At 48.2% G+C, this 27,715-nt stretch overlaps 1 protein-coding gene across 1 annotated transcript in view; it reads right to left on the reverse strand.

Annotated features, from left to right (window-relative positions):
• Positions 1–19,298, reverse strand: part of TMEM233 (transmembrane protein 233) — a 46,355-nt gene extending 27,057 nt beyond the window's left edge. Inside the window, exon 1 of the mRNA XM_084819252.1 lies at positions 18,784–19,298. Within this exon, the coding sequence (XP_084675378.1) occupies positions 18,784–18,999 (216 nt within the window). The 5' untranslated portion in view covers positions 19,000–19,298. The remainder of the gene's footprint in view (positions 1–18,783) is intronic.
• Between the last annotated feature and the right edge of the window lie 8,417 nt (positions 19,299–27,715).

The raw sequence follows: 27,715 nt of genomic DNA on the forward strand, positions 1-27,715 counted from the left end.
CCTCGTGTGGCGCAGAGTGGTAGGCGGCAGTAATGCAACCGAAACTCTCCCCACGACCTGAGTTTGATCCCAGCGGAAGCTGGTTTCAGGTAGCCGGCTCAGGGTGACTCAGCCTTCCATCCTTCCGAGGTCGGTAAAATGAGTACCCAGCTTGCTGGGGGAAAGGTAGTTAGGACTGGGGAAGGCAATGGCAAACCACCCCACTATACAGTCTGCCAGTAAAACGCCGAGGAAAAACGACATCCCTCTAGAAGTCAGTAATGACACGGTGCTTGCACAAGAGGAACCTTTCCTTCCCAAGCAGAATGTTGGGAATGTGAGCCAATAGGAAGGCCTAATGCTGGACACAGAGAAGCTGCCCACTGCCAGGCCGACAGGGCCGGTCCAAGACCTTTTGCTGCCTGAGTCAGACAAGATGGCACCCCCTCCCATTCCATGTACAAAAGCTGACTAGACTGGCAGCTGAATCTTTCTTCAACGCTGGCAATGGGGCACCATCCTGAAGAGGGCACAGAACAGGCTGTGTGGCTTACCGTTCTCTCATCTAACACTTTGCTGCCACCTCCCAGCATCTGCCACCTGAGGCGACTGCTTCACTCTGCCTAATGGTAGGGCCGGCCCTGCAGGCTGAGGAACAGGCATCAAAGGAGCTTGGCTGCAAAGATGTTGCACCAGCAATAATCAGATCTAGACTGAGCCATGTCATGCCTGTCTGGTGGAAGCCCGTCTGATCCTTGCCTCATCCTGAAGCACACAGTGGGTTAAATAAGGCTTCCCCAACATGGTGCCCTCCAGATATGTTGGACCACAGCTCCCATCACACCACGGATGATGGGAATTGTAGTCCAACACATCTGCAGGCCACCAGGTTGGGGAAGGCTACTGTAGATGCTAAGGCCTTCTTTTTTGCTAGAGCCAAGTCTATTTTAAACTTTCAGAAAGAAGACTGAGGGTGGAATCCTAAACACATTGACTGGGTTCACACAACATGATAACCCACACTCAAGCATTGAGTATGGGCTGAGTATGGATTGTCACTGAACCATGGGTTTTTGTTGAAAGGTGAGTTATCATGTTGTCTGAACTCAGCTGTGCTAACACAACGTGGCTTATTAACCAGGAACAACCCATGGTTAGTTCTTGGGCTGTGAACTGTGGGCTGTTCATGGTTAACGGACTATGGTTTGTTAGTGCGGCTGGATTCAGACAACATAACCCATGTTTCAGCAACAGCCCACAGTTCAACGACAACCCACATGAGTGTGGGTTATCGTGTTGTCTGAACCCAGCCAGTGTGGGCTTCCCATCGGGGCATCTGGTTGGCCACTGTGGGAAACAGCTTGCTGGTCTAGACAGGAGCTTTGGTCTAATCCAGCAGGGCTCTAATGAGTAAACCCCATTAGACACAATAGAACCTGCTTCTCAGTAAACATGTGCTGGATTGTGTCACGCTGGCTGGAATCCCATGCAGACTTATCTGGGAGTAGCCCCTATTGCAGGCAGTAGGACTTACTTCTGAGTAAACATGCTTAGGAAGCCTGTTATCCCATTCCATTTATAGACTTAGAGCTAGGGATGGGATTTATTGTTCTCTTGCTGCTGTTTTTAGGATTTTGTGGGCATTTACAAAATGTTGTTATTTTAATGTGGCGTTTGCCATTGATTTTATTGAGTTAGGCTCTTCAGGAGCTCTTTGAGCCCAAAGGCCAATGATAAATTTGATGAAGAAATGGAGATGGATCCACAGAGAGCAGGGGGCTGAACCTCCCAGTCTGTCTTTCCCGAGCTCCCGAGATGACCATGCTTGCTCCCTTCCTCCAATCATTTGGTAGCATCCCAGCTTTTGGGAAGTTTTCCCCTTGTTCTAAAAGGTTGAAATGCCTCCCCTAAGGCTCAGTTATCAGCAGGAAGAACTTCACGCTTAAAATACGCGAGCAATTCTGGCCCCTTTTGCCTGGGGAATGCATCCCCCGAGAGCTTCTCCGAAATGGAGTTCAGCACCCTGACGTAAAGTCTGCTCTGTATGGTTGGACTTTCACATGCAGCAACTCTAAACATGGTTCTGGCAATTTGCATGGTGCCATCACAACTTTCTTGCCATGCAGTTTCTGACGATATGGTGAAAAAACACCACAACCACACAGAAAGCTACTTATATGAACCAGCAGCTGCAGTTTCATCTTCGAAAACTGCTACTACACCGTTACCACATGTGAATCGGGCCTTTCTATCTCTGGACAGTCTGGATGCTGGAAGACACATGTTTGGGGAGGGGGGAGAGGCAGTTAGAAATGTGCATCATCATCAGTATGTGATACTGTTATAGAAATTTCAGCTTTAATATGTCTAGTTTAGCTTAAGCTGTTCTACGTAGCTAGATTTTTGTGTGTGTTCTACCGCTGTATGAAACTGCCATGCTGGAAAAGATACAGTGCCTTATGAGAGACTCAAGAATGTAGTATGCAAGAGTACATGACTATCTCTCTGCTGCCTCTCTCTGCGCATGCCTGAGTATGTGAAAGGTGTTGCCTGTTCCCTGTCTCCTTCTCAGCTGGCCAACGAGATTAATAGAGCGCAGGCATAAGACAACCCCCAAAGACTTTGTGTATATAAGCTTCTGGATCACGCTACTTGACTGCCGTCTTTGTTGGTGCACTAGCCCCCAAAATTGCCTTATTCTGCAGAATAAAATCGTGTTGGACCAGATCTCTGCCTCCTCTCGTTCTTGGTAAACAAATTGGATGAGTCTACCAGGGATAGAACACAATTTTTGTAACAATACAACCTCAGCAATGTGGCAGTTCCTTTCAAAAGCTGAACATCTCAACTTTCATTGAAAATCAAAGCTGATTCTGGTGTGTGTCTTTAAGTCCCCTGGGCTGCAAAGTTTCTCAAAATTCAAGGCACAGTTTCCACTCTGAAGCTTGTAGAGGCAAAAAAGATGGTTTGCACAAGGCTTGCGTTAAATCGACATGGCACAAAGGTATCAGTCCCCCAAGTGAATTTTGTGGAAGTCTGAAAACTTAGTGAATGCAGTGCAGACAGTTACTTTAATCTGCTTGAGAAATTTAATATTATGAATTATGGAGGATGTATGAAATTTTTAAGACAAGGTGTTCATATACTGCTATCCAGCCTTTATTTCCCCAATATGATGTCTAAAAACTATGTAACAGGAAGTTTTATGTAAGATTATGTACACTGGGGTCTCCAACACAGTGCCCATAGGTGCCAATGTGCCCACAGACACCGCTCATGGTGCCTGCCACGCTCCCTGACCCTCCTGGTTTTATTTTTTAAGATTTAAAAAAGATATTATTTAACTGGGAGGTTGGCATGCTGCAAAGCAAAAGGCTGCCTTCCTGTCCCATCTTTATTTGGGTTCAAAAGAGCAGTTTTGTGTTTCAAGCTCAGGCCCCGCCGCCCCCCGCCTTCACATTCAACTTAGGTTCTTGGGCAAGGTACTTTTCTTTTAGTCCCAGCACTTTGCCTTCTGAGAACTGAGTGTTTTGCAAGTGGCCGTGCCCACCATGGCAACCATTTTATAAATGGCCAAAGTGCGCCATGGCAGCCATTTTATAAATGAGAAAGCCTCCCCCTCCACCAGGGCAGCCATTTTGTAAAAGTGCCCATCACATTCTCTCAGAACTCCAAATGTGCCCATTGACCAAAAAAAGTTAGAGACGCTGATGTATAGTTTCAGGTCCTTACAATTCCTTTATACTGACAGCTCTTAAATGCAAGTGAAGAGAAGGAAGACAGATTCAGCACCTCCTTTGCTTATATGTTTCCTCTTATTGACAATCGATACACAAAATGTGATGGCAATATGAGCAAACCAACTTAAACATAATACATTTTATGTTCCCAAAGTAACAAATTGACTTTAGATCTGTAAATGGCACTAAAAAAATATGTATTGCATATTTTCCATTTTTCCAAAGAGTTCCACCGCCCACCAAAGAAAACATGGAAAACCCCGTTTTTCCCCATGGCTTCCAAATTTCTGGAAATGTTACGTATCTATGTTGGTCCCTCTACAGATCTCTTCCCCATGGACCCCTAAAATATTCCAAGTGGGGTATCATAGCCTTATTAATTTCTTGTAGGAACCACTCCCTCTGCCACAAGAATCCCTCAATTTTAAAAACTGCCCGAAGTCATTCCTACCTTGTAACAGAACACAACATGAAAATTCTTCAAAACTGGCAAATTGAATGAAATCATTTGTCTGAGAGATGCTAGGCAGAGCATGAGGGGTGGGGAAACTGCTAGAAAGTGGCAACCTGATACAGATTATTGGAAGCAAAAGTATGGAAATTATATAAATGCATGAAATTATTTTGAGACACTTTTAACTCTTTATATTTGAATTTTGGTTTCCTTTTTGATGACTGGTGGTTTATCCTGTGTGAGAGTGGAATACTGTTATGTATTGGGGGGGTGTACCGTGGGTTAGTCACTGTTTTGAACCTTGGCAGCTCCTGTAGGAGCAGGAGCAGCAGCCATGGGTGGAGCTTCTGCTAAGTTCGGCAGTTCTGCATGTGATACATAAAGGACAGTTGTGTTTGAGGCCTGCTGTATCTTACAGTAATTTCCTCTACCTATACAAATACCTTTGGCTGCATTGTATGCACGTATACATGCATACTGTCACAAATATCTTGGTCCCCTCTAACCTTAAGCACTCACACACACACACAAAAGGAGAGGCTTAATTCATTATTTGCAGGTTCATTACAGATGCAAATCCTCAAAGACTCTGGCTGCAAAGGAATGCCTCCAGGGGGTTCAAATGGGATCACCGAAAGTTGCCCGCAGTTTGAAAGGGCGGCTCTCTGGCTAGGCTAGCTTAGGGACGGAGGTCCCGCCCCTTGCGTGATGCTTCCCTGCGTAGCCTCCCACGCATCGACCATCTGAGCTCCGCCCCTGACGCTTCCCTCTTAGCTCTGCGCCGCCACCTCACGTCTCTTAGGTCACAGTCCTCAAGCCCCTCCTCCTCCTGCTCGCTGCTTCTCACAGAAGGGGGTAAGGAGGAAGCTTCAGGCCTGGCCATCTGGGAGTTGGCAACCTGAGAAGCACGCCTACCCCTATCCGAACTGGCCTGTGAAAAAGCCTCCCCCAGTTCTGGCTGCTCCTCTCCTGAATCTGAGCTGCTAACTACCTCCCTGAGCTCAGAATCCATCCTGACACATACATTATACATTTTAATTTTTAAAAGCCACTTAAATAAAAATCATCGGTGTTAAACAATCCCCCAACTTGCATTCATTAAGCCAAACAGCAACCATGTTCCTGCTGCAGAAACTCGCTCACACACCTCCCGCCGGTGCAAAATCGCAGGCGGCCTTAGCGCTGCAACAGACATTCTCATCCTTGTAACATTTGAATGGCGGTGAAAGTGCCACTTTGTCTGTCTGTCTGTCTGTCTGTCTAGCTAGCTAGCTAGCTAGCTATTTCTTTATTTCTATGCCGCCCAACAGCCGACGCTGTCTGGGCGGTTCACAACAATTAGAACCTCAAAGTATAGCATAAAAGAATATAAAATATGAAAGCTTAAAACGACAATGTAAAAGTACAACCAGAATAAAAACCTAGCAGCAATGCAGAGATTTAAAATACAGATTTCAAACAGCAGAGCTAAAATACTAGAATGTTAAAATGCTGGGAAAATAAAAAGGTGTCAAAAAGAGTACAACGTGGGTGCTGGGCCAACCTATCTAGGGAGCTCGTTCAACAGCCGCGGTGCCACGGCAGAAAAGACCCTCTTCCTGGTAGCCACCCACCTCACTTCCTTTGGCAGGGGCTCCCGGAGAAGGACCCCTGAAGATGATCTTAGGGTCCGGGCAGGCACTTATGGGAGGAGGTGATCCTTCAGATAACCTGGCCCCAAGCCATTTAGGGCTTTGAATGTTAATACCAGATAGATGGAGACCAAAAAGCAGACACACAGGTGGGCTTCACAATCTGTGTGAGCATAGTGAAAAAGCACATATGTGCTGTTCAATCATGGCTAGATGTTGTTGTTTTTAATACACAGCCACTGCACCATACTGGAGAAATTAAACAGCCCAGAATTCACTCAATTTCTTCAGGGTAGGGAACTTCTTCAGCCAAGGAGTGTCCTCTGCTTGGGGACTCGACCCCCCTCAACCACTACATCAGGAGTAGAGAGCCTCCTGGGGTCCCCCAGTTGCCCTCTGGGGCTCTCCAGATGGCCACACCTCTTTCTCCTGTCCTCACCCTCTTTCCCCCAACCCCTCATTCCCCCAATCAATTATTTGGCGGTTTCCTGGTTTTGTGCAGCTTTTTCCCAAACGAAAAGGTGTAAATGCCTCCCCTAAGGCTTACTTACTGGCAGTTGCAGCTTCAAGTTGAAATATGCTGGTATTTTTGACCCTTCCCGTTTTGTTTTTGGCCCCACCCACTGCTGGAATGTCCCCCCACACACCTGAGAGCTTCTTTGAAACTGAGTTCGGACCTCAAGATTAAAGAGGTTCCCCCACCCTGCACTATATCCTCGGTGCCCTGAGTACTTTGGTTGGACAGGGCCTGGCCTACTCCATCACCCTGCGGCCAACTGAAGAACCTGGCAGACACTCTGCTGATGCAAAATGAGAGGGAACCCCAAAGACCTCCAGACGATTCTCTCACTAAGTGCTGGGAGAAGTACTGGCCAGCAAGTAGGAAGGCCTAGACATGCTTTTGGGGGTGGCCTGCATCCCATCTAGCACAGAGTTCTGGTCACCACACCTAAAAAAAGATATTGTAGAGCTGGAAAAAGTGCAGAAAAGGGAAACTAAAATGATCAAGGGGCCGGAGCATCTCCCCTATGAGAGAAGGTTACGACAGCTGGGATTGTTTAGCTTGGAAAAAAGGAGGGTAATGGGAGACACGACTGAGGTGTACAAAATTATGCATGGTGTGGAGAATGTGGATAGGGAGACATTTTTCTCCCTCTCAGAATACTAGAACCCAATGGGGTCATCCCATGAAGCTGACTGGTGGGAGATTCAGGACAGATAAAAGGAAGGACTTCTTCACACAGCGCAGAGTTAAACTTTGGAACTTACTGCCACAGGATGTAGTGATGGCCACCAATTTGGATGACTTTAAAGGGGAGTTGGACAAATTCCTGGAGGAGAAGGCTATCAATGGCTACTAGTCTTGTTGGCTATGTGCTACCTCCAGTACCAGAGGCGGTGCACCTGTGTACACCAGTTGCTGGGGAACATGGGTGGGAGGGTGCTGTTGCGCTCATGCCCTGCTTGTGGGTTCCCTTTGACATCTGGTTGGCCACTGTGTGAACAGAATGCTGGACTAGATGGACCCTTGTTCTGATCCAGCAGGGCTCTTCTGATTTCTTAGGGAAGGGGTGTTGACCAGTTCAGAAGCTTCGCCATTCCCTGAGCGAAGCCATAGACAGGGACGCATAGATCCGTCCATTTCAATTTCTCATTTTTCCAGTCTTAAGTTTGTTTCATCCTGCTTCTGCATCAGTTTGCAGGGATCAGGAATTAAAAGCCTGCACAAAAGCTTGTACACATTTTTGTGTGCATTTCCCCAAATAGATGCATTTTTAAAGCAATTCCCCCCCCCCCAATATAATGTATGTTTGTTTGCTATTCTCCCGACTATATGCCTTTTTTTGCATTCACTTCCCCCTAATATACATGTTTTATAGAAGAACTGCGCTGGAAAATTTGGAGAAGTACAGAAGGGTAATTCTGTTCCAGTTTGCACACTGGTTTGGGAAGTGAGAATTGTTTTGGCTAAAGGGCAAACAAAACAAATTTCTTCCCCATCCCAGCAGTAGGTTGATATGGCAAAGGGAAGTACAAAGATAGCTTAAAAGAAAAGATGCAGAGAGAAGAGTTGGCCATCTCTGTAGCAGCTCAGGGAAATTGGCATGTAATTGAGTGCTTTGGGCCATTAATTCTCACAGCTAGAAAAGGGTATCTACCATGCTGGATCAGGAGGGCGACGCATTCGGCAGTCTGTAGCGTTTATCAAGGAAGCTCTCTGAGTGCTTCCCGAACACTTTAACCACCCTTATCGTTTGAAAGCTTTTGCTCCCCAGAAGGATGGGGAGAGAAAGCCAAGCCTGTTAGCCAATACCTTCTGTCCCTGCTCCATCAACTTGCCAGTCACGGACTGAACATGCCCCAAGTTTCTCTGGCAGATCCCCAAACCTCTTAATCTCCCAGGGCTTCAAAAGATCCATCTCTTCCACCACAGCCTAAATAATGCACCAGAGTCCATTAGGTTTGCTAAATGGACTCTCTTGAAACTGACGCTCAGTGTCTCAATTTCTGCGCGCGCGCACACACACACACAACCCTCTCCCACCCGTCTACGTATATAATCAATACCGAGGGACAGCATTACATTTGCTGCAGATGGTAATTCAGCCGCATATGCTGCAGCTTGATAGCGCTTTTCTTGCAAAAGAGAAGTGGAGGCATTCTTAATTTTCAAAACCCTGGTTGCTCACGTGCCAGAAAGGGGGTTCACATTGTGCAAGAGCGCACGGCGAAGGTGACCAGAGTGAGAAAAAGGTCGTCGGGCCTTGAGACACATCATGAGCGCCAAGCGAAAGGACTGGTCAATCCAAGTGAGCGGTGCAGTCAGAGGGAAGGAAGTCAGAGCTGGGCTCTACCACAGGCAACCCTCCGCCCCTAAAGTCAGCACTGCAGTCTGCCCTGACTGTTAGAGCAATGTGACAATGGAACCAATTCCCTAGGGAGGTGTTGGGCTCTCCCACACTGGAGGCATTCAAGGTGAGGCTGGACAGCCACCTGTCAGGGATGCTCTGACTTGGATTCCTGCATGGAGCAGGGGGTTGGACTTGATGGCCTTGTAGGCCCCTTCCAACCCTACTATTCTATGAGCACACACACTCCACACCAGGGCCGGGGCCGGGCTTTAGCGGTCCCCTTGGCATGGGGCTGCTGATAGCCCCCGCCCTGGTGCCAGCATCCCCTCACTGGCACTGCCTGCCACCCCGTTCTCTCCAACTCCTGCCGTCGGGGCCTCATGTGTGGTGGGGCAGTTGCAGGGCCGGCCCAAGTCATTTTGCTGCCTGAGGAGAAGGACAGGATGGCGCCTCCTTCCCTTCCATGTATAAAAGCTGGCTGGACAGGCAGCTGGATTGTTCTTCGGCACTGGCAATGAGACAGCATCCTCCACGACACCGGAAGCCAGCAGGCTAGCTTAGGAGGCGAAGGGCAGGCTGCGTGGTCCGCAGCAGTCTCCAGCACCTTGCTGTCACCTCCCAGCATCTCACCACCTCGCTCTGCCTTAGGGTAGGGCCGGCCCTGGGCATCTGCTTGCTGCAGCCGCCACCAGTCAGTCACCCACTTTCCCTGGATGGGTTTACCCCTGCCGCGGTGCTTATTATGGATGTGAAGCTATCTGCCATGTACTGCACCTGGAACAGAGGTGTGGAACCAGATTCCACTTCCGAGGAGTTCCCGGGGGCCGCATTCCAGAAGAAGGCAAAAGGGGCGTGGCCAAAAAAACCAGCATATTTGAGCTTAAAGCTCTTCCTGTTAGGAACGAACCCTTCGGAGAAGTGCTTCAACCTCTTAGAATGGGAGGGAAAAACTGCACAAAAGCCGGGAATCCATCAAACCACTGGTGTTCGAGGGAAAAGGGGTTGGGCCAGGTTTGGCCCACAGGCCTGAGGTTCTGCACCCCTAATCTTGACTAATCTAACATGGCAACCACCCACTTGCCACAGAGCTGAACAGCAGCTTCAAACCCATAAGCATGGTGGCGACGGCGGCAACCAGCAAGTGGCCACCACAGCTGTGCTGGTGCCCGGGGCAGCACAGGCACTGGATCCAGGGTGAGGAGGTGATTGAGTGGTGGTGAGGCGGCATGGCAGTCGCTGCAGTTCTAGTGGCGCAGGGAACGCCAGCGGCACCAGGTGGGAGTCTGGTTCTGGGGGCAGTAGAATCAGCACTGGGACCCTCTAAGCCCGCAGGCCTTCAACAGGTGCTCAGCTGAGCTGAACTTTGACACCAGCCCTGGTCCACAGTAATCAGCCGTGCAATGGAATGGCAGGATTGGGTGGCACCGCCAAAGGTCATCTAGTCCAGCCCCTTGGGAATGTGAGCAGCAGAGGCTGATGACTCCATTTTTGGTGGGGCTGTGAATCCCTCCTGGGTTTTAGTCAGAACTAGCCAGAACTCTCTCTCCCCCAAATCCCCCCAAAATAGGTTCCAAGCCTTGGAGAGCTCCTTTCGAGTTCTGGCTGATTCTGACTGAAACCCAGAATGGATTCACAGCCCCACCGAAATTGGAGCCAACAGCCTTCACTGACAGTAACTCACTAGGCCCAATCCTGGAGGATCCAGGTTCAAGCACAGGGCAGAGGCTTGTGTTTGGAAGACATTTCTGGATTAAAACATAAAGCGAGGCTAGAGTCAGACAAACGGGACCAGGATGCAGCAGCACACAGCCAGGAAATGAACAGAGTCACACACATGGCCACTGGCCATGTTGGCTGGGAATTATGGGACTTGCAGTCCAACACATCTGGAGGGCACACCTGAAGAGCCACAAATTGCCCATCCCTGGTGTAGGCGAAAGCAGAGTGTCAGACTTTGACTGGAGGGAAATGGGTTTAATATCTTGCTGAGCAAGAAAGCACACACCGCTCACTCTCGTTCAGCCTAGCCGAACTTGCACATGATTGTGGAGAGAATAAAAACGGGAGAGCCTCTTTGGAGAAAGGCTGGGATACAAGTGTAAAAAATAAATAGACCCCTTGTACGACAAGCATTAAGATCCGTTAAACAGGCATTTACATCTCTTCAAGAGCCATAAACACACTGCATCTAACAGTGCTTCCTCCAAAATGCATTATGGTTAATTGGACATAACTAAAGTATATCGTGTAGGCATTTCATTAACTCTCAGTAGGGGCCATGCTGCTGAAAAGCAAGGAATCCCATTCACTGTGTGTCCCTGCCCAGTTTTCAACTGTTTTTTTAAGTGGTTGCTCCCCACCCTAATTGATTCTGGATTTTAACTGAGTTTGTGTGCACACTGTTGTTTTCCAGTATTGCACGTTGAGGCACTGTGGTTCTTTAATGTACATTTTTCACATGCTGTACTCTCCCTCTCTCATCATCTTAGAACCCAGTAGGGTCATCCCATGAAGCTGATTGGTGGGAGATTCAGGACAGATCGAAGGGCGGACTTCTTCACACAGCGCAGAGTACAGCTATGGAAGTCGCTTCCACAAGATGTACTGATGGCCACCAATGTGGATGGCTTTAAAAGGGGGTTAAACAAATTCCTGGAGAAGGCTACCAGTGGCCACTAGTCCTGAGGGCTCTGTGCTACCTCTAGGATCAGAGGCAGTATGCCTGTGCACACCAGTCACTGGGGAACATGGGCGGGAGGGTGCTGTTGCACTCGTGTCCTGCTTGTGAGTTTCCCGTGGGCAGCTGGTTGGCCACTGTGTGACCAGAACGCTGGACTAGACGGACCCTCGGTCTGATCCAGCAGGGCTCTTCTTACGTTCAAAACCCCCGTTAAATTTATCAGGTTCATATTAGCTTGTATATGTGTAGGCTGCAATCCTATCCACATTTACCAGGGAGTAAGTCCCACTGACATACTTCTGAGTAGACCTACTTAGGATTGCATGGTTAGTGACTAATTTCCCCAGAAATTCTATGTGTAAACTTTGTTGGAGCCAACAGCAGCTGCAGCTCGAACTGAGAGACCCTTACTTTTTGCGGATGATGTTTAAATCTGTGAATTCACAGAATCATAGAATAGTAGGGCTGGAAGGGGCCGGGCCTATAAGACAATTGAGCCCAACCCCCTCCTCCATGCAGGAATCCAAGTCAGAGCATCGCTGACAGGTGGCTGTCCAGCCTCATCTTGAATGCCTCCAGTGTGGGAGAGCCCACCGCCTCCCTAGGGAATTGGTTCCATCGTCGTATTGCTCTAACAGTCAGGATATTTTTCCTGATGTCCAGCCGGAATCTGGCTTCCTGTCACTTGAGTCCATGATTCCGTGTCCTGCACTCTGGGATGATCGAGAAGAGATCCTGGCCTTCCTCTCTGTGACCACCGTTCAAGTACTTGAAGACCGCTATCCTATCTCCCCTCAGTCTTCTCAAGGCTAAACATGCCCAGTTCTTTCAGTCTCTCCTCATAGGGCGTTGTTTTCAGTCCCCTGATCACCTTTGCTGCCCTCCTCTGAACCCTCTCCAGCTTGTCTGCATCCTTCTTAAAGTGTGGTGCCCAGAACTGGACCATGTCTACAGCTTCTTGTCCCAGCTGCGCAGTGAATGTCATTGGCTAGTACCAAAAGGTGGTTTGGGATGCTATTAGAAGTGCCGAGGGGCGGATGCTGCCAAGTGCCTTGCATATGGGCACTTGGCACCTGAGCTGTATCGTCCAAAGAAGAATTGGCACGGATGAGATCATCCAAGTGAAAGCTGGAATGCCTGCCTCATACAAGGACTCCTTCAGATGTCAGAGTGGATGTGAAAAACCATGAATGGCAAGGAAAGCCATTCATAGCAACAGTCAAAGGCTGTATTTTCACCTGGCATTTCTGTGCGTTGCGCACAGAAATCTTACAGGCCTCTTTCATTTGGACCTCAGGGGTGTAGCAGATCTAGGGCTCGCGGGGCACTTTTTTATTGGCCGGGATGCTGACATCATCTGCCACCCCCTTCTCTGAATTCCCTCTTCCCTCTGAACTTAGCTGGAATCCTCACAGGAACTGGGGGGAAATGAATTTTCTCAGCACCACTAAATTGTTCCTGGTCCTAATGCCAAGTTTTTTGCAGTAGCTTGGTCTGGAATGGGCAGTGAAGATCCGTTAGCTTTACAAAAGACCTGAGCCTGGTGGTGATGAAAAGTGCTAGAACTGGCTTGTTGCCATGGATCAACACAGCTGCCTGCCTGACAGCCAGTGTGGTGTAGTGGTTAGAGTCTTCGACTGGCACTCAGGAAATCCAGGTTCTAGTCCCCAATTGGCCATGAAGCTCACAGGGTGACTTTGGGCCAGTCATTGACTCTTAGCCTAACCTACCTCACAGGGTTGTTACGAATATGGAGGGGAGGAGGACTACGTGTCCCTGGTGGTTCCACATAGACCCATGGCCTGGTTGGAATCCACCAGGAAAAGAGCCTTCAGCGTGGTGGCCCCCTTCCTGTGGAACTCCCTGCTTTTGGAGGTCAGGTAGGCACCAACATTGTGTTGCTTTCGGCGCCTCCTGAAGACATTGTTATTTTGAGAGGCCTTCCTTGCGCGACCAGCTGCGGTTTATTAACTTCAGAATCTGTTTCTTTTAAAATGTTTTAATTGTTTTAATATGGTGTTTTATTCTTTTAACTTGTTGTTCACCGCTCTGAAATCTTTGATGTGAAGCGGTATATAAATATTGTAAATAAATACGTAAATAAAATCAATATATGAACCTCCTTGGGTTCCTTGTGAGAGGGAAAAAGGCGGGATATAAATGTAAAATAATAAAATAAATAAATTTCGGACTCTCCTCAGGGATGTGGCTATAAACTGTCATGATGAGTGCCTGCACGTCAGAATTTATGGCTACACCCACTGTGTAGGATTTGTTCTGTATGCTTGTGTATCTCTGCCAAATGAGGTCCACCCTTTGCATACCTGAAATAATCAGCTGTAGCCTGTAAAGGCTTCTGCCACAATAACTCTGTTAGTCTTTAAGGTGCTATACGACTGTCTGCCATTTTAGCTCCAGCTGAAGTGATCTCGAAGATCCTCCAATCCATCCAACTGCTTCCTGAGATCTACAGGGGTGGCCAGAAGGTAAATCTCCAGATGTTTTAGAATTCAACTCCAAGAATCCTTTGTCAGCATGGCCAATGATCAGGAATACTGGGAGCTGAAGTCCAAAAGATCTAGAGATTTACTTTCTGCCTACCTCTGATCTACCACACCTAGACCATCCCCAAGAATTAAATTTAGTTTAACCCCAGACTCCATGGGGCATTCAAAATCCCTTACTGTGGACTAGTCACTTCAAATCACCCTTTTTGGGCCATCAGGGATAAACAGAAAAGCCATATTTAAAGATTTCAATTAACAAATAGAGCAGTTGAAAGGATGGCATTCCCGCACCTACCTTGCGTTCATTTTATGGATAGAATGATGAGTGTAAATTATATCCAAGTTTAGGAATGCAGGCCGAGGAGGAAGATAGTTATTCCAGAATTTTTTTAAAATGTGATGTCACTCAGCTATGTGTTGACTCACTTATCTATCCCTTAGATTATGCCTGAGTCTGAGACTTGTGTGTGAGACTACCTACATTCGCAAAAATCTATAAAGTAACACCCACCCAAAAGAGGTCTGGTATATGATGCTGCTGAATGTATTGCAAGCAGATGGCAAAAGGTTTCTAGGAGGGGCAGAAAGAAGAGGTGTGGAAGGGAGGCCAGTAAAAGGCACTCCCCCCCCACAATACATACTTACAGTGCAATCCTACGTATGTTTACTCTGAAGTAAGTCCCACTGAACTCAACAAGCTTTACTCCCAAGTTAATGTACATAGGACTGCCACTGTACACCCACTTCTAAGAATCCTCTCCAAAGAAAATAAAATTGCTTTATTTAGTAAAGAGATACTATAAAACATTGCTTCTCCTTCAGGTTTGAGGTCTTCCTGTGCCCAAAATGGGGTGTGTATGCACAAGTTTAGCAACACACATTTGTTGTTGTTCAGTTGTTAAGTCGTGTCTGACTCTTCGTGACCCCACGGACCATAGCATGCCAGGCCTTCCTGTCCTCCGCTTTCTCCCAGAGTGTGCTCAAGTTCATATTCATTGCATCGGTGATGCTATCTAGCCATCTCATCCTCTGCCGTCCCCTTCTCCTTTTGCCTTCAATCTTTCCCAGCATCAGGGTCTTTTCCAGGGAGTTTTCTCTTCGCATTAGGTGGCCAAAATATTTGAGCTTCAGCTTCAGTATCTGTCCTTCCAATGAGCCGTCAGGGTTGATTTCCTTTAGTATGGACTGGTTTGACCTCCTTGCAGTCCAGGGGACTCGTAAGAGTCTTCTCCAGCACCACAGTTCGAAAGCATCAGTTCTTCGGCGCTCAGCCTTCCTTATAGTCCAGCTCTCACAGCCATACATTACTACTGGGAAAACCATAGCTTTGATTAGACGGACCTTTGTCGGCAAGGTGATGTCTCTGCTTCTTACTATGCTGTCTAGGTTTGCCATAGCTTTCCTCCCAAGGAGCAAGCATCTTTTAATTTCATGGCTACAGTCACTGTCTGCGGTGATCTTGGAGCCCAAGAAAATAAAATCTGTCACTGCTTCCATTTCTTCCCCTTCTATATGCCAGGAAGTGATAGGGCCAGATGCCATGATCTTCGTTTTTTTAATGTTGAGTTTCAAACCAGCTTTAGATCCTCTTCGCTCTTTGCCATTAGGGTGGTATCGTCTGCGTATCTGAGGTTGCTGATAATTCCCCCGGCAATCTTAATTCCGACCTGTGATTCATCCAACCCGGTGTTTCTCATGATGTACTATGCATATAAGTTAAATGAGCAGGGCGACAATATGCAGCCTTGTCGTATTCCTTTCCCAATTTTGAACCAGTCGGTTGTTCCATGTCTGGTTCTTACTGTTGCTTCTTGACCCTCGTACAGGTTTCTCAGGAGACAGGTAAGGTGGTCTGGTACCCCCATCTCTTTCAGAATTTGCCACAGTTTGTTGTGATCCACACAATCAAAGGCTTTAGCATAGTCAATGAAGCAGAAATAGACGTTTTTCTGGAATTCTCTTGCTTTCTCCATGATGCAGCGAATGTTGGCGATTTGATCTCTAGTTCCTCTGCCTCTTCGAAACCCAGCTTGTACTTCCGGTAGTTCTTGGTTCACATGCTGCTGAAGTCTAGCTTGTAGAATTTTGAGCATAACCTTGCTGGCATGTGAAATGAGCGCAATTGTATGGTAGTTTGAACACTCTTTGGCGTTGCCCTTCAGTCTTGTGGCCACTGTTGAGTGTTCCAAATTTGTTGGCATATAGAGTGCAGCACTTTAACAGCATCATAAACAAGTGGAAATTGGTGTGTCCATGCAGCGGCCAGGGGTGGCTGGGTGGGTGAAGTTCACATCCCTTGACGTTTATACTTAGGGCAAAGATATGCAAAGAAGAGGGAAGTACACAATTGTACCTCCCAAATAGTTATTTATTATATTTCTATATTGCTCAATAGCCCAAGCTCTATGTTCGGTTCACAAAAATGTAAACCCTAAAATACAACATGATAAAGCATAAGTTAAAACCTTTAGGGTGCAATCCTATGCATGTTTAGACAGAAAAAGGTCCTACAACTACCAGCATGGCTGGGGAATGCTGGGAGGTATAGGATTTTTTTCTGTCTAAACCTGCATAGGATTGTGCCTTTAGAAGTTTAAAACAGAACAAAACCAGTGTGCTTTAAAAAACAAAAATAGGCATGCTTTGATTTAAAATTAATCAATATGCCCTATCATTTAGCAGGGCAAAGCTGTGGGAGAGGCCAGATTTTGGGGTGCACATGGGCAATTATTTGGGTTATGATTATATTTTAATCATTGGCTGGGAGGGGGGAACATTTAGAGTTTCAGCTTCAGGTGCCCAAAATGTCTTGGGCTATTTTTCACAGTACCGCTACTATTATTTTAACATTCCTATTCTACCTATGGTGTGCTAAGGTGGGAAGAATATAGATCTGAATCTACCAGTAGATCCCTGGGCAATTTGCAGTAGATCTCCAAGGGTTTCTGACTTAAGTGAAAGCAAGGTGATTTTAAAGAAACCCCCCTTGTGCTAATGGCTTATCTCTCGGCCTCAGTGTTCCTCATCTGTAAAATATGAGTACCAGTTGGTTGCTTTTGACCAACTCACCTCTACTGACCAGTTTTAGAGTGGTGTGTTAGAATAATTGATTATGATAACTCACATGTAGATCTGAATATGTATCACAGTGTATGGTTAATAGGGCATAGTTGCTCACTGATTCCTGAGCCACCTTTTTGTGCTTGGCTCTGGTTGGTTGGTAGACTTCAGCATTCTAGCGGGGGGGGGAAACCCAAAAAATATTTTGATGTTTTATGCTAATAGGAATAGTAGTTGTGGGGACATAGATCCAGAAACACAGAAACAATCAGATGATCAAGGCAGCGAGAATAAAGCAGTATGTTCACATTAGAGAATCCACACAACGGATGCAAAACTTCAGACAAAAGGTTGCACTCTGAAACATACCTACATACTGAGCCTTCCCCAACCTGGTGCCCCCAATATGTGCAACAATGGCCATGCTGGCTGGGGATGATAGGAGCTGTAGTCCAACTCATGTGGAGGGGACAAGGCTGGGGAAGGCAGCGATCTCCAATTGGCACCACTTGTTCCTGTATATAGATCTGCAAATTTGAGGTTAGTACTTCATGCAATTGATGAAGAGGACAGTGTCCACAAAAGCTTATGCCAGAATAAATGTGTTCATCTTCAAGGTGCCACAGTGCTCCTTGCTGCTTACTCTGGAGTAAACCCAGAATACCAGGATTGCGGGGCTGCATGGCTGCAATCCTAACCACACTTCATAGAGAGCTAACCCCTTGATGGACTCTCTTGCTTCCAAGTAACACCAAACATAAGATTGGGCTGCCATCATACGACCCACACTTACACAGACATAAACCCCATTTGATTCCTTTTGAACAAATGCAGAGTGCCGTGGGATATAACGATCCACTGGTGGGAGAGAGAATGCAGAAGCTTTGGTCTTCCATAAAGAAGTGTTCCAGGGAGTCTGTGTGCGCATGTGGGGGGTCCCATCTCCCTGGAAGGGGCCTGCTTTTTGTCCCTTTCCAAACAGGGGTTGCCCCCGGAGCACAAGGGCACATTGCCCTCTGGGGCATTGGTGCAGCTTGATAGTTTTAGATCCCAAACTGAATGGGCCATTAAGATAGCCATGTGTATCACTTCGTTGTGAGGCACACAACTAACCCTTCTCCCCACCTCTCTAACTACCCCACCACGCTTTAAAACTGCTCCTACATTCCCAAAACATTAGAAAATCAAACAACAACGGAATTGTTAGCCAACCCTACTTTTCTTAAAAACCAGACAAACTCTGAGCACGTGCAGTTTTGCATTTCAAATTCACTCAGTCACGGCACCCTGACAACGACAGGAATGAAAGGGGGCGTGCTTCAGATGCCCTCGTCACACGGGGTGTCATTTGGGGGCTGAAGGGACTATGGACCCCAAGGCCCAGAGCTAACGACACGACTGCAGGCTGGCTGGTGCTCAGTGAGGCTGGTGGGGCGGAGGGCAGGGCAGATACTCAATTTTCGACTGAGATCGTCCGAAGGCAGGAGAATGTCATGCGCTTCAGCGACCGGTGGCATAGAAATGAGATGCGTAAATCAATGTGTGGCAATCGGCAGCTGCATGCTGGGCGCTGGAGCGAACGTGCTGGATTCTGGGGGGGCTCCTCTGCCTCAAGTGGGTGGGGGAGAGGCAGAGGGTCGTCGCCCCATTTGCCCCAGATATAGAGCCGCCTCTGGGGCAGGCGAAGGCAGCAGTCTTGGGGGGCTCGCCCGCTGGGGCACGTGCCCTTTCTCCCCCCCCCCCCGCTGCTGACGGCCCTGGGCTCACCATCACGGAGAAGACGAAGGGGGCAGGCGAAGGCAGCAGTCTTGGGGGGCTCGCCCGCTGGGGCACGTGCCCTTTCTCCCCCCCCTCCCCGCTGCTGACGGCCCTGGGCTCACCATCACGGAGAAGACGAAGGCCACGATGTTGATGGGATACGAGGGGCAGAAGCAGGAGAGGATGGCGAGCCACAGGTAGTTCTTGGGCGCGCGGGCGAGGCCCTCCTCCTCGGCTCCCGCGGCCTCCTCGGCTCCACTGGGCGGGAGCTCGCCGCTGCCGCTCTTGGCCAGCTTGAGGTCCGAGTCGGCGGGCGGCGGCGGCGAAGAGCCCTCCATGGGCCGGCGCGGGGGAGCCCAGGCAAGTTCGACGGGGCGGGCAGGAGCCGCGCGGCCGGCGGCGGCGGCGGCCCACGAGACCTGCCTGAGCGGGCGCAGCTCATCCGGCCCCCTCGCCGCTGCCCGGACAGGGCCGGCGGCCAACGAGGCGCCCCGGCCGAGCCCCGCGAGCGCCCGGGTTCCGCTCCGCGAGCAACGCGCGCCCGGAGCGGGGAAAGCGCCTCTGGCCACGCCGGGGAGGCGCGAGCAACTGAGCGCGCCCGGCGCGGCAGCGCCAGCAGCAGGGCGGCGCGGGGGCGGGCTGGGGCCGGGTGGGTGCGGGCAGGCGCCTGATTGGGGGAAAGGCGCCCGCTTTCGAGGTCCGCGGAACTCTGCGGCCCAATCGGGTTCGGGAACGGCGCGGAGGAGGTGGAGGGGAGAGGGCGCGCGCCGCAAGGCCGTGCCAGCCGTGCGATGGAATGGCGCGGTTGGGTGGCTCCTCCAAAGGTCATCTAGTCCAGCCCCCGGGGCATGTGAGCAGCGGAGGCTGGTGGCTCCTATTTCGGTGGGGTGGTGAGTCCGTTCTGGGTTTCAATCAGAACCAGCCAGGACTCTAGAGGAGCTATCCAAGGCGCTGAACCCCACCCCCAAACTAGATTCAGCACCTTGGATAGCTCCTTTAGTGGTCTGCCTGGTTCTGATCGAAACCCAGAATGAATTCACCGCCCCACCGAAGTCAGAAGCACCAGCCTCCACTGGTCCACATCTCTTTTTAAAACTCCTTTCTTGTCATTTGAACCACTTGGTTTGGGTTCTACCCTCCGGAGCAAGAGGAAACAAATTTGCTCCCGCATTCTAGGTGACGTCCCTTCCAATATATGAAGACGGCTAACTTATTCTCTTTTTAGTCTGTTACTGTTGTCTTTTTAATTGTGCTTTAATGCCTTCATTCTATCATTTTTAAAATCAGGTTTTATTTATGATTGTAAGCTGCCCTGAGCGCCATTTTTCTTGGCAGAACAGTGGGGGACAAATAAAATCAATCGAATAAATAAATCTGAGCACCCCTGAAACATCTCTTCTCCCAGTTAAACGTGCTTGACTCCCTCAACGGTTCCATTCCAGACCAGTCACATCTTTGTCACCCTCCTCTGGCGCTAAATGGAACTGCAATGTTCAGAGGCAATATGCCACTGAATGCAAGTTGTCATAGAATCATAGAATAGTAGGGTTGGAAGGGGCCTATAAGACCATCGAGTCCAACCCCTGCTCAGTGCAGGAATCCAAGTCAGAGCATCCCTGACAGATGGCTGTCCAGCCTCATCTTGAATGCCTCCAGTGTGGGAGAGCCCACCACCTCCCTAGGGAATTGGTTCCATTGTCACATTGCTCTAACAGTCAGGAAGTTTTTCCTGATGTTCAGCCAGAATCTGGCTTCCTATCACTTGAGCCCATGATTCTGTGTCCTGCACTCTGGGATGATCGAGAAGAGATCCTGGCCTTCCTCTTTGTTACCACCTTTCAAGTACTTGAAGAGCGCTATCCTATCTCCCCTCAGTCTTCTCTTCTCAAGGCTAAACATGCCCAGTTCTTTCAGTCTCTCTTCATAGGGCTTTGTTTCCAGTCCCCTGATCACCTTTGTTGCCCTCCTCTGAACCCTCTCCAGCTTGTCTGCATCCTTCTTAAAATGTGGTGCCCAGAACTGGACACAGTATTCCAGATGAGGCCTAACCAGTGCTGAGTAGAGGGGAACTATTACTTCCTAAGATTTGGAAGCGATGCTTCTATGAATGCAGGCCAAAGGAGCATTTGCCTTTTTTGCAGCCACATCACATTGTTGGCTCAGATTCAGCTTGTAATCGACAACAATTCCAAGATCCTTCTCGCTTGTAGTGTGGTTGAGCCACATCTCCCCCATCTTGTAACTGTGCATTTGGTTTCTTTTTCCTAAGTGCAGAACTTGGCATTTATCCCTGTTAAATGTCATTCTGTTGTTTTCTGCCCAGTGCTCCAGTCTATCAAGATCACTTTGAATTTTGTTTCTGTCTTCCAAGGTATTAGCTATCCCTCCCAATTTTGTGTCATCTGCAAATTTGATCAGCATTCCCTGGACCTCCTCCTCCAAGTCATTAATAAAAATGTTGAAGAGCACTGGGCCGGGGACTGAGCCCTGCGGTACCCTACTCATTACCATTTCCCAGTTTGAGAAGATCCCATTGATAAGCACTCTTTCAGTCCGATTCTGTAACCAACTGTGGATCCACCTGATTGTTGTTTCATCTAGCCCACTTTGAGCTAGTTTGCTAATCAGGATATCATGGGGCACTTTGTCAAGAGCTTTGCTGAAATCGAGGTATATGATGTCCACAGCATTCCCACAGTCCACAAGGGAGGTGACCTGATCAAAAACTGAGATCAGGTTCGTCTGGCAGGATTTGTTCTTGACAAATCCATGTTGGCTTTGAGTAATCACTGCATTGTTTTCAAGGTGCTTACAGTCTGATTGCGTTATAATCTGCTCCAGAATTTTCCCTGGGATTGATGTCAGACTGACTGGTCTGTAGCTCCCAGGTTCCTTTTTTTAACCCTTTTTGAAGATAGGGACCACATTAGCCCTCCTCCAGTCATCTGGCACTTCACCCGTTCTCCATGATTTCTCAAAGATAATAGACAGTAGTTCCGAGAGTTCTTCTGCCAGTTCCTTTATTACTCTAGGGTGCAGTTCATCTGGCCCTGGAGATTTGAACTCCTTCAAAGTAATTAGGTGTTCCTTGACCATATGCCTATCGATCTCAAGCTGCAATCCTGCCCCTTCAGCCTGTACTTCGCCTTTGCCAGGGGGGCCATAGACCCTCTTTTGGGAGAAGACTGAGCCAAAGTAGGAATTGAGCACTTCTGCCTTTTCTTTGTCATCTGTTATCATTTTGCCATCCTTATTTAATAGTTGAACTACCATTTCTTTCCTCTGTCTTTTACTACGCATGTATCTAAAGAAAGCCTTTTTGTTGCTTTTAGCATCCCTTGCTACCCTCAGCTCGTTCTCAGCTTTAGCCTTCCTGATGCCATCCCTGCAATTCTGTGCTACCTGCCTGTACTCTTCCTTTGTTGCTTGGCCTTCCTTCCACTTCCTACATGTGTGCTTTTTTGTTGTCAGATCATCTCTAAGCTTTTTGTGAAGCCACATTGACGTCTTCTGTTGTCTTCCACCTTTTTTCTTGTTGGAATTGTTTGTAATTATGCCTTGAGAATTTCCTTTTATAAAACTCCCACCCATCTTGGACTCCTTTTCTCATTGGAATCACTTGCCATGGGACCTTACTTATCATTGTTCTGAGTTTATTAAAATCAGCTTTCCTAAAATCCAGGCTACGCATTTGACTACACTCAGCTTTTGCTTCCCTTAGAACCAAGAACTCAAGTATAACATGGTCGCTTTCCCCCCTGAGTTCCTGTAACTGCTACTTTATCCACTAAGTCATCTCTGTTGGTTAGGATCAAGTCAAGGATAGCCAATCCTCTCATTCCTTCCTCTACTTTCTGTAGGAGGAAGTTATCCACCACACAAGTCAGGAATTTCCGGGAGGGGCCATGTTTTGCAGAATTTGTCTCCCAACAAATATCGGGGAAATTGAAGTCCCCCATTACTACTACATCCTGTTTCTTTGAAACATTGGCAATTTGCTTTTCAAAAGTTTCATCCTCATCTTCTCCTTGACTGGGTGGCTGGTAGTAGACTCTGACCACCATGTTCCTTTTATTCTTTGCTCCATTTATTTTAACCCAGATGCTCTCAATGAGGCTACCAAGCTCATCCTCCTGTATTTCTGTGCAGAGATATGTATTTTTCACATATAGTGCAACCCCACCTCGCTTTCTGTTCCTCATGTCCTTTTTGAACATGTTATATCCTTCAATTGCTGTATTCCAGTCATGACAGTCATCCCAGCAAGTCTCAGTTCCATCCATCAAGTCATAATTTCCCTCCTGTATTAAGAGTTCAAGTTCATTCTGTTTGTTTCCCATGCTCTGGGCATTAGTATATAGACATGTGCTTCATAGTCTGGCTTTCTTCCTACATGTTTCTGAAGACTATTATTGGGTGCTATTAGAGCTGTTCTCTCCATTGTGGTGCATGAGCCTCGTCCATTGTTACCCCCAACTTTATGTCTCCCTTCCCCTAGGATTCAGCTTAAAGCCCTCCTGATGAAGTTCTTCATGCTGTGGCCAAACAGCAGCCTTCCCAGCCTTTGTGAGGTGCAACCCATCCCTTGCCAACAGGCCATCTTCCAGAAAGCATAGCCCATGGTCCCAGAATCCAAATCTCTCTTGTCAGCACCACCTTAGTAGCCAGTCATTCACCTGGAGTATTTTTCTTTCCCTTTCTATCCCTCTTCTTACTGAAAAGATGGATGAGAAAACTATCTGGGCTCCAAAGTTCTTGAGTTTCTTTCCCAAAGCTGCAAAGTCTGACGTGATTTCTTCATAGCTCTGCATGGCAGTATCATTTGCTCCCACATGGATGAGAAGAAAGGGGTACCTGTCAGTGGGCTTTATGAGTGCAGGCAACCCTTCAGTCATGTCTCTAATCCATCCTCCCAGGAGACAGCATACCTGGCAAGTCTTCGTGACATACTTAGGTTTCGATCCCACGCAACAAGGAGTCTCCCACTCCTCCTCCTCTTCTCTTCTTGTTGTTGTAGGCCTTCGTTTCATTGCCTCTGCTCGACTGATTTTCAGCCTTTTGCTCACTCTCATGCAGGTTCTCCTGTAATTCTTCCTCTGCAGGCTGTCCTCCAGTCTCATCCTCAAGTACCTGGAAACAGTTCCACAGCTCCACAGCTTCCACTGGTGCAGAGCAGCTTCTAGTTCTTCTCCTAACTGTCACCCTTTTCCAAGGAGTATCCTCTACTCCATTTTTCTTCACCTCAGCATTTCCCACTGCCTCATCTTGCTGTTGCTCTTCAAGCTTCTGGTCTTCCCTTTGCTGCTGTAGTTCCCCCATTCTGTCCAAGAACTCTTCGTGTTCTCTTATTCCCCGGAGGGTCGACAGTCGCCACTCCAGTCCTCTTACTTTTTCTTCCAGCAGCATGATCAAGTTGCACTTGTTGCAGGTGTAGGCCATGTTGTTCTCAGGCAAGAAAACAAACATGGCACACACCTTGCAGGTCACCACCACTGGAGAGCCTTGTCCTTCCATAGCCTCTGTTCCCTTTTTGTGTCTAGCTTTCTGATTGTACTAGAGTAGCCTGTGCCTGGTCCTCTACTCACTAGAGGTTAAAAGCAGAGTCCCACTGGTGTGGAAGTGTGTGTTACAGGAAAAATAACAAATAAATGTTTTTTAAAAAATGTTTAGATAGCCCTTTAATCTAATCCAGCAGGCTCTGGTTAAGTACTGTAAAGGTGGGCAATCAAAAGTAGGCAGTGGCCCGCATGCCCACCCCCCAGGTCTCCCATGAGCTGAATGCTACCAGGGGCATCATTTCGTTCCCGGCTGGCATATTGGCAGGATGCTCCCCCAATGCGTCTGCCAGGAACCAGCTTCGCCTGCCCCGCACCTTCTGTCATAGGCACCGATGCTGTGGCCTTTCTAGTTTTTCCCTAACCTGCTGTCCAGATGTGTTGGACTCAATGGAGAATGGTGGCTCCAATCTCGGTGGGGCTGTGAATCCATCCTGGGTTTCAGTCAGAACCAGCTGGAACTCTAAAGGAGCTATCCAAGGTGCTGAACATATTTGGGAGATAGGGTTCAGCACCTTGGATAGTTCCTGTAGAGTTCTGGCTGATTTGGATGGAACGAGTTCGCAGCCCCACTGAAAGCAGAGCCACCAGCTTCCATTGCTTGGACGACAGCACCAAATTGGCCCCAGCCAGAATGGCTAATGGTTAGGACTGATGCGTGTTGTAGTCCAAAATACCTGGAGGACACCAGGTTGGGGAAAGCTGGAGTACGAGTAGGGGTCTCCAGAGACAGCTCTATATTTGGGGCAAATGGAGCAGAGGCCCTCTGCCTCTTCCCCTCCCCCTTATGGCAAAGAAATCCCCACCACCACCACAACCAGGTACATTTACTCCAATGTGCGACATGACTGCCAATTGTCACTCACAGAATCACAGAATCATGGAATAGTAGGGTTGGAAGGGGCCTACTAGGCCATCGAGTCCAACCCCCTGCTCAGTGCAGGAATCCAAGTCAGAGCATCCCTGACAGGTGGCTGTCCAGCCTCACCTTGAATGCCTCCAGTGTGGGAGAGCCCACCGCCTCCCTAGGGAATTGGTTCCATTGTCGTATTGCTTCTCTTGCCCTCCTCCAACTATCTCAGTAGAATATTGAGTATCTGCCCTGCCCTCCGCCCCACCAGCCGCAATGAGCACCAGCCATTACTGTCTCTGGCTGACTTGTCTAGCTGTATCGGAATAAAGGCCCATCTCACACATTTCAGAAGAGGCAAACCTGGGGCTTAATGTGAGCCCCAGCAGCTGTTTTCAGTGTCAGGCTAAAACCTAGGAAGCTGCCCTCTACTGAGTCAGACCCTGGGTCCGTCTAGCCCTGTATTGTCAACACTGACTGGCAGCAAGGGCTCTCCACGGTTTCAGCCAGCAGTTTTTCCAACCCTACCTGGAGATGCTGGGAATTGAACCTGGGACATTCTGCATGCTGAGTCCTGAAATACATGCAATTAGATGAAATACTACTGAGTAACAGCAGAGAGTCCCAGCACATCATCAGGGAATTAGGAGGAAGGCCTGGCAGGGCAGAGGTTGGTATTTCCAGGCAGATTTGAACCCAGACATCTCTTTTTCTAGAAATTATTAAACAGAGTTTGGCACTGAGCATACACACAACAGGGAGAGTTGGTTCACACATGCATGTTCATCAAGAGAGATGGCTGCAGCATCAAGCAATGATTGGCATGTGTGAATGGCACTTCGCAGGGCAAAGCAACACATTATATTTAGGCTGCAGTTCTAAACACCAGGGGTGCACAACTTGTGACCCACAGGCCCTGTGCAGCCCTGTGCAGCCCACTAGCCTGCAAGTGCCCCACCCACTGTTCCCCTCAGCCCAGCTGATCAGGTGGGCTGCAGGGGAAAGATTGCTGTTCCGATGCTTTATTGGCAGGGCCAGAACAGCAATCCCAGTCAGGGTTACTGGGAGGAAGTTAAGCTTCCCCCAGAAATCCTGAAGCTGCCAAAACTGAGGTTTTCTGAAATGGAAATAAATGAAATAAAGACAATAAAACCTTGGTCAGATCACTGTGGCAGAGGCTGGCTGGAATGTACTTGAGGAGAACTGTTGTCTCAGCAACATGCAGAGGCCTATTGATGGAAGCTGGCTGGTTTGGACCTTCCCACCCCAAGGACTTGTTTTTCTTTCTTAAAGGGTTGTTGCCCAGTTCTGCCACCCCTGGCTTGTGAGAACTGCATTGGGCAGTGCCTTCCCAGTCTGAGGAGTCCAGTAAAGCCATGTCCTCTGGCCTGGAAGGATTAGCAGACAATGGCTCATGGTGTGATGTCGTCTCCTCTCCCTTTGAGTCTTCTTCTGAGCCAGATAAGGAATAGAGTCCAGAGAACACGACACTATACCCAGCTTTGTTAATAGAACTTGTTTTTCTTTTTTCCTCTCCCCTCCCCTCCTCCAGCCTGCTGTTTGTAACATCTTGCCCAACAAAGAGATCTAGAGAGCTCAAAAACTTGCAATTGTTTTTATATTTTATCACTTTTAATATTTTAATTGTTTTTATGTATTTTATTGTTGTAAGCCACCTTGGGAGGGCTTCTGCCCTGAAAGGCAGCCAAGAAATATTTTAAATTAAATAAATAAATAAATAAATAAATAAATCCTTTGCAACCTTTGAGTAGGCCTAATGCAAATAGATCCATATTAGGTATTGCTCTAATATAGATCTATTAGGAAATAGCTGGGGATACCTCTTGGATGGTGAGAGCAGTCGTGCAGTGTTACATTTTGAAGTGCAGGCACTCATCATGACCGTCCCCATAGCCACAACCCCAAGGACAGTCTGACATCACAGGCAGCTGCATTGATCCAGATCAACAACACAGTTCTAGCAGTTTTCATCTCCACCAGGAGCAGGTCTGTTGTAAAGCTAATGGGTCAATTCCCCATTGGAGACCAAGCCACCCCAAAATACTTTGCATTACAACAAGGAACAAGATATTGTTGCTGGGAAAATTCATCTCCCCACCCGCCTGACCCCAGCTACTGACTGGGTTTTTGCAACATGCTAACCCACACTCAGTGGTTGAATGTCGGTTGTTACTGAACCGTGGGTTGTTTCTTGAACCGTGGGTTAGCGTGTTGTCTGAACCCTGGACTTTTTCCACAGGGTGGCTTGTTAACCATGCAGTGTGGCCTATTTTTCTCAAGCAAGCCACCTTGAGAACCCATGATTTGTTGCTGAGTTGTTCAGGGTGGGGAAAATGTCCTGGGTTTGGACAACACAGTAACCCATGGTTCAACAAACAACCCACAGTTCAACAACCCACATTCAACCACTGAGTGTGGGTTAGCGTGTTGTGCGAACAGCCCCATTGTGAAGATTACAGCTAAACTCAGAGGGAACAGGGGATTCTGAAGGGAGTTGGCAGATGATATCAGCATCCCAGCTAATAAAAAAGTGCAGGATGAGATCCATTTTGGCAAAAAGAATACCTTTGCCACCCCCAGCTAAGGATGATGTAAACAAGACCTGTGTGTGCCCGTGCGTGCGTGCGT

This window comes from Heloderma suspectum, chromosome 13, assembly GCF_057233095.1.
Source record: "Heloderma suspectum isolate Gila_16-S chromosome 13, 16-S_ref, whole genome shotgun sequence".
NCBI lineage: Eukaryota > Metazoa > Chordata > Lepidosauria > Squamata > Helodermatidae > Heloderma > Heloderma suspectum.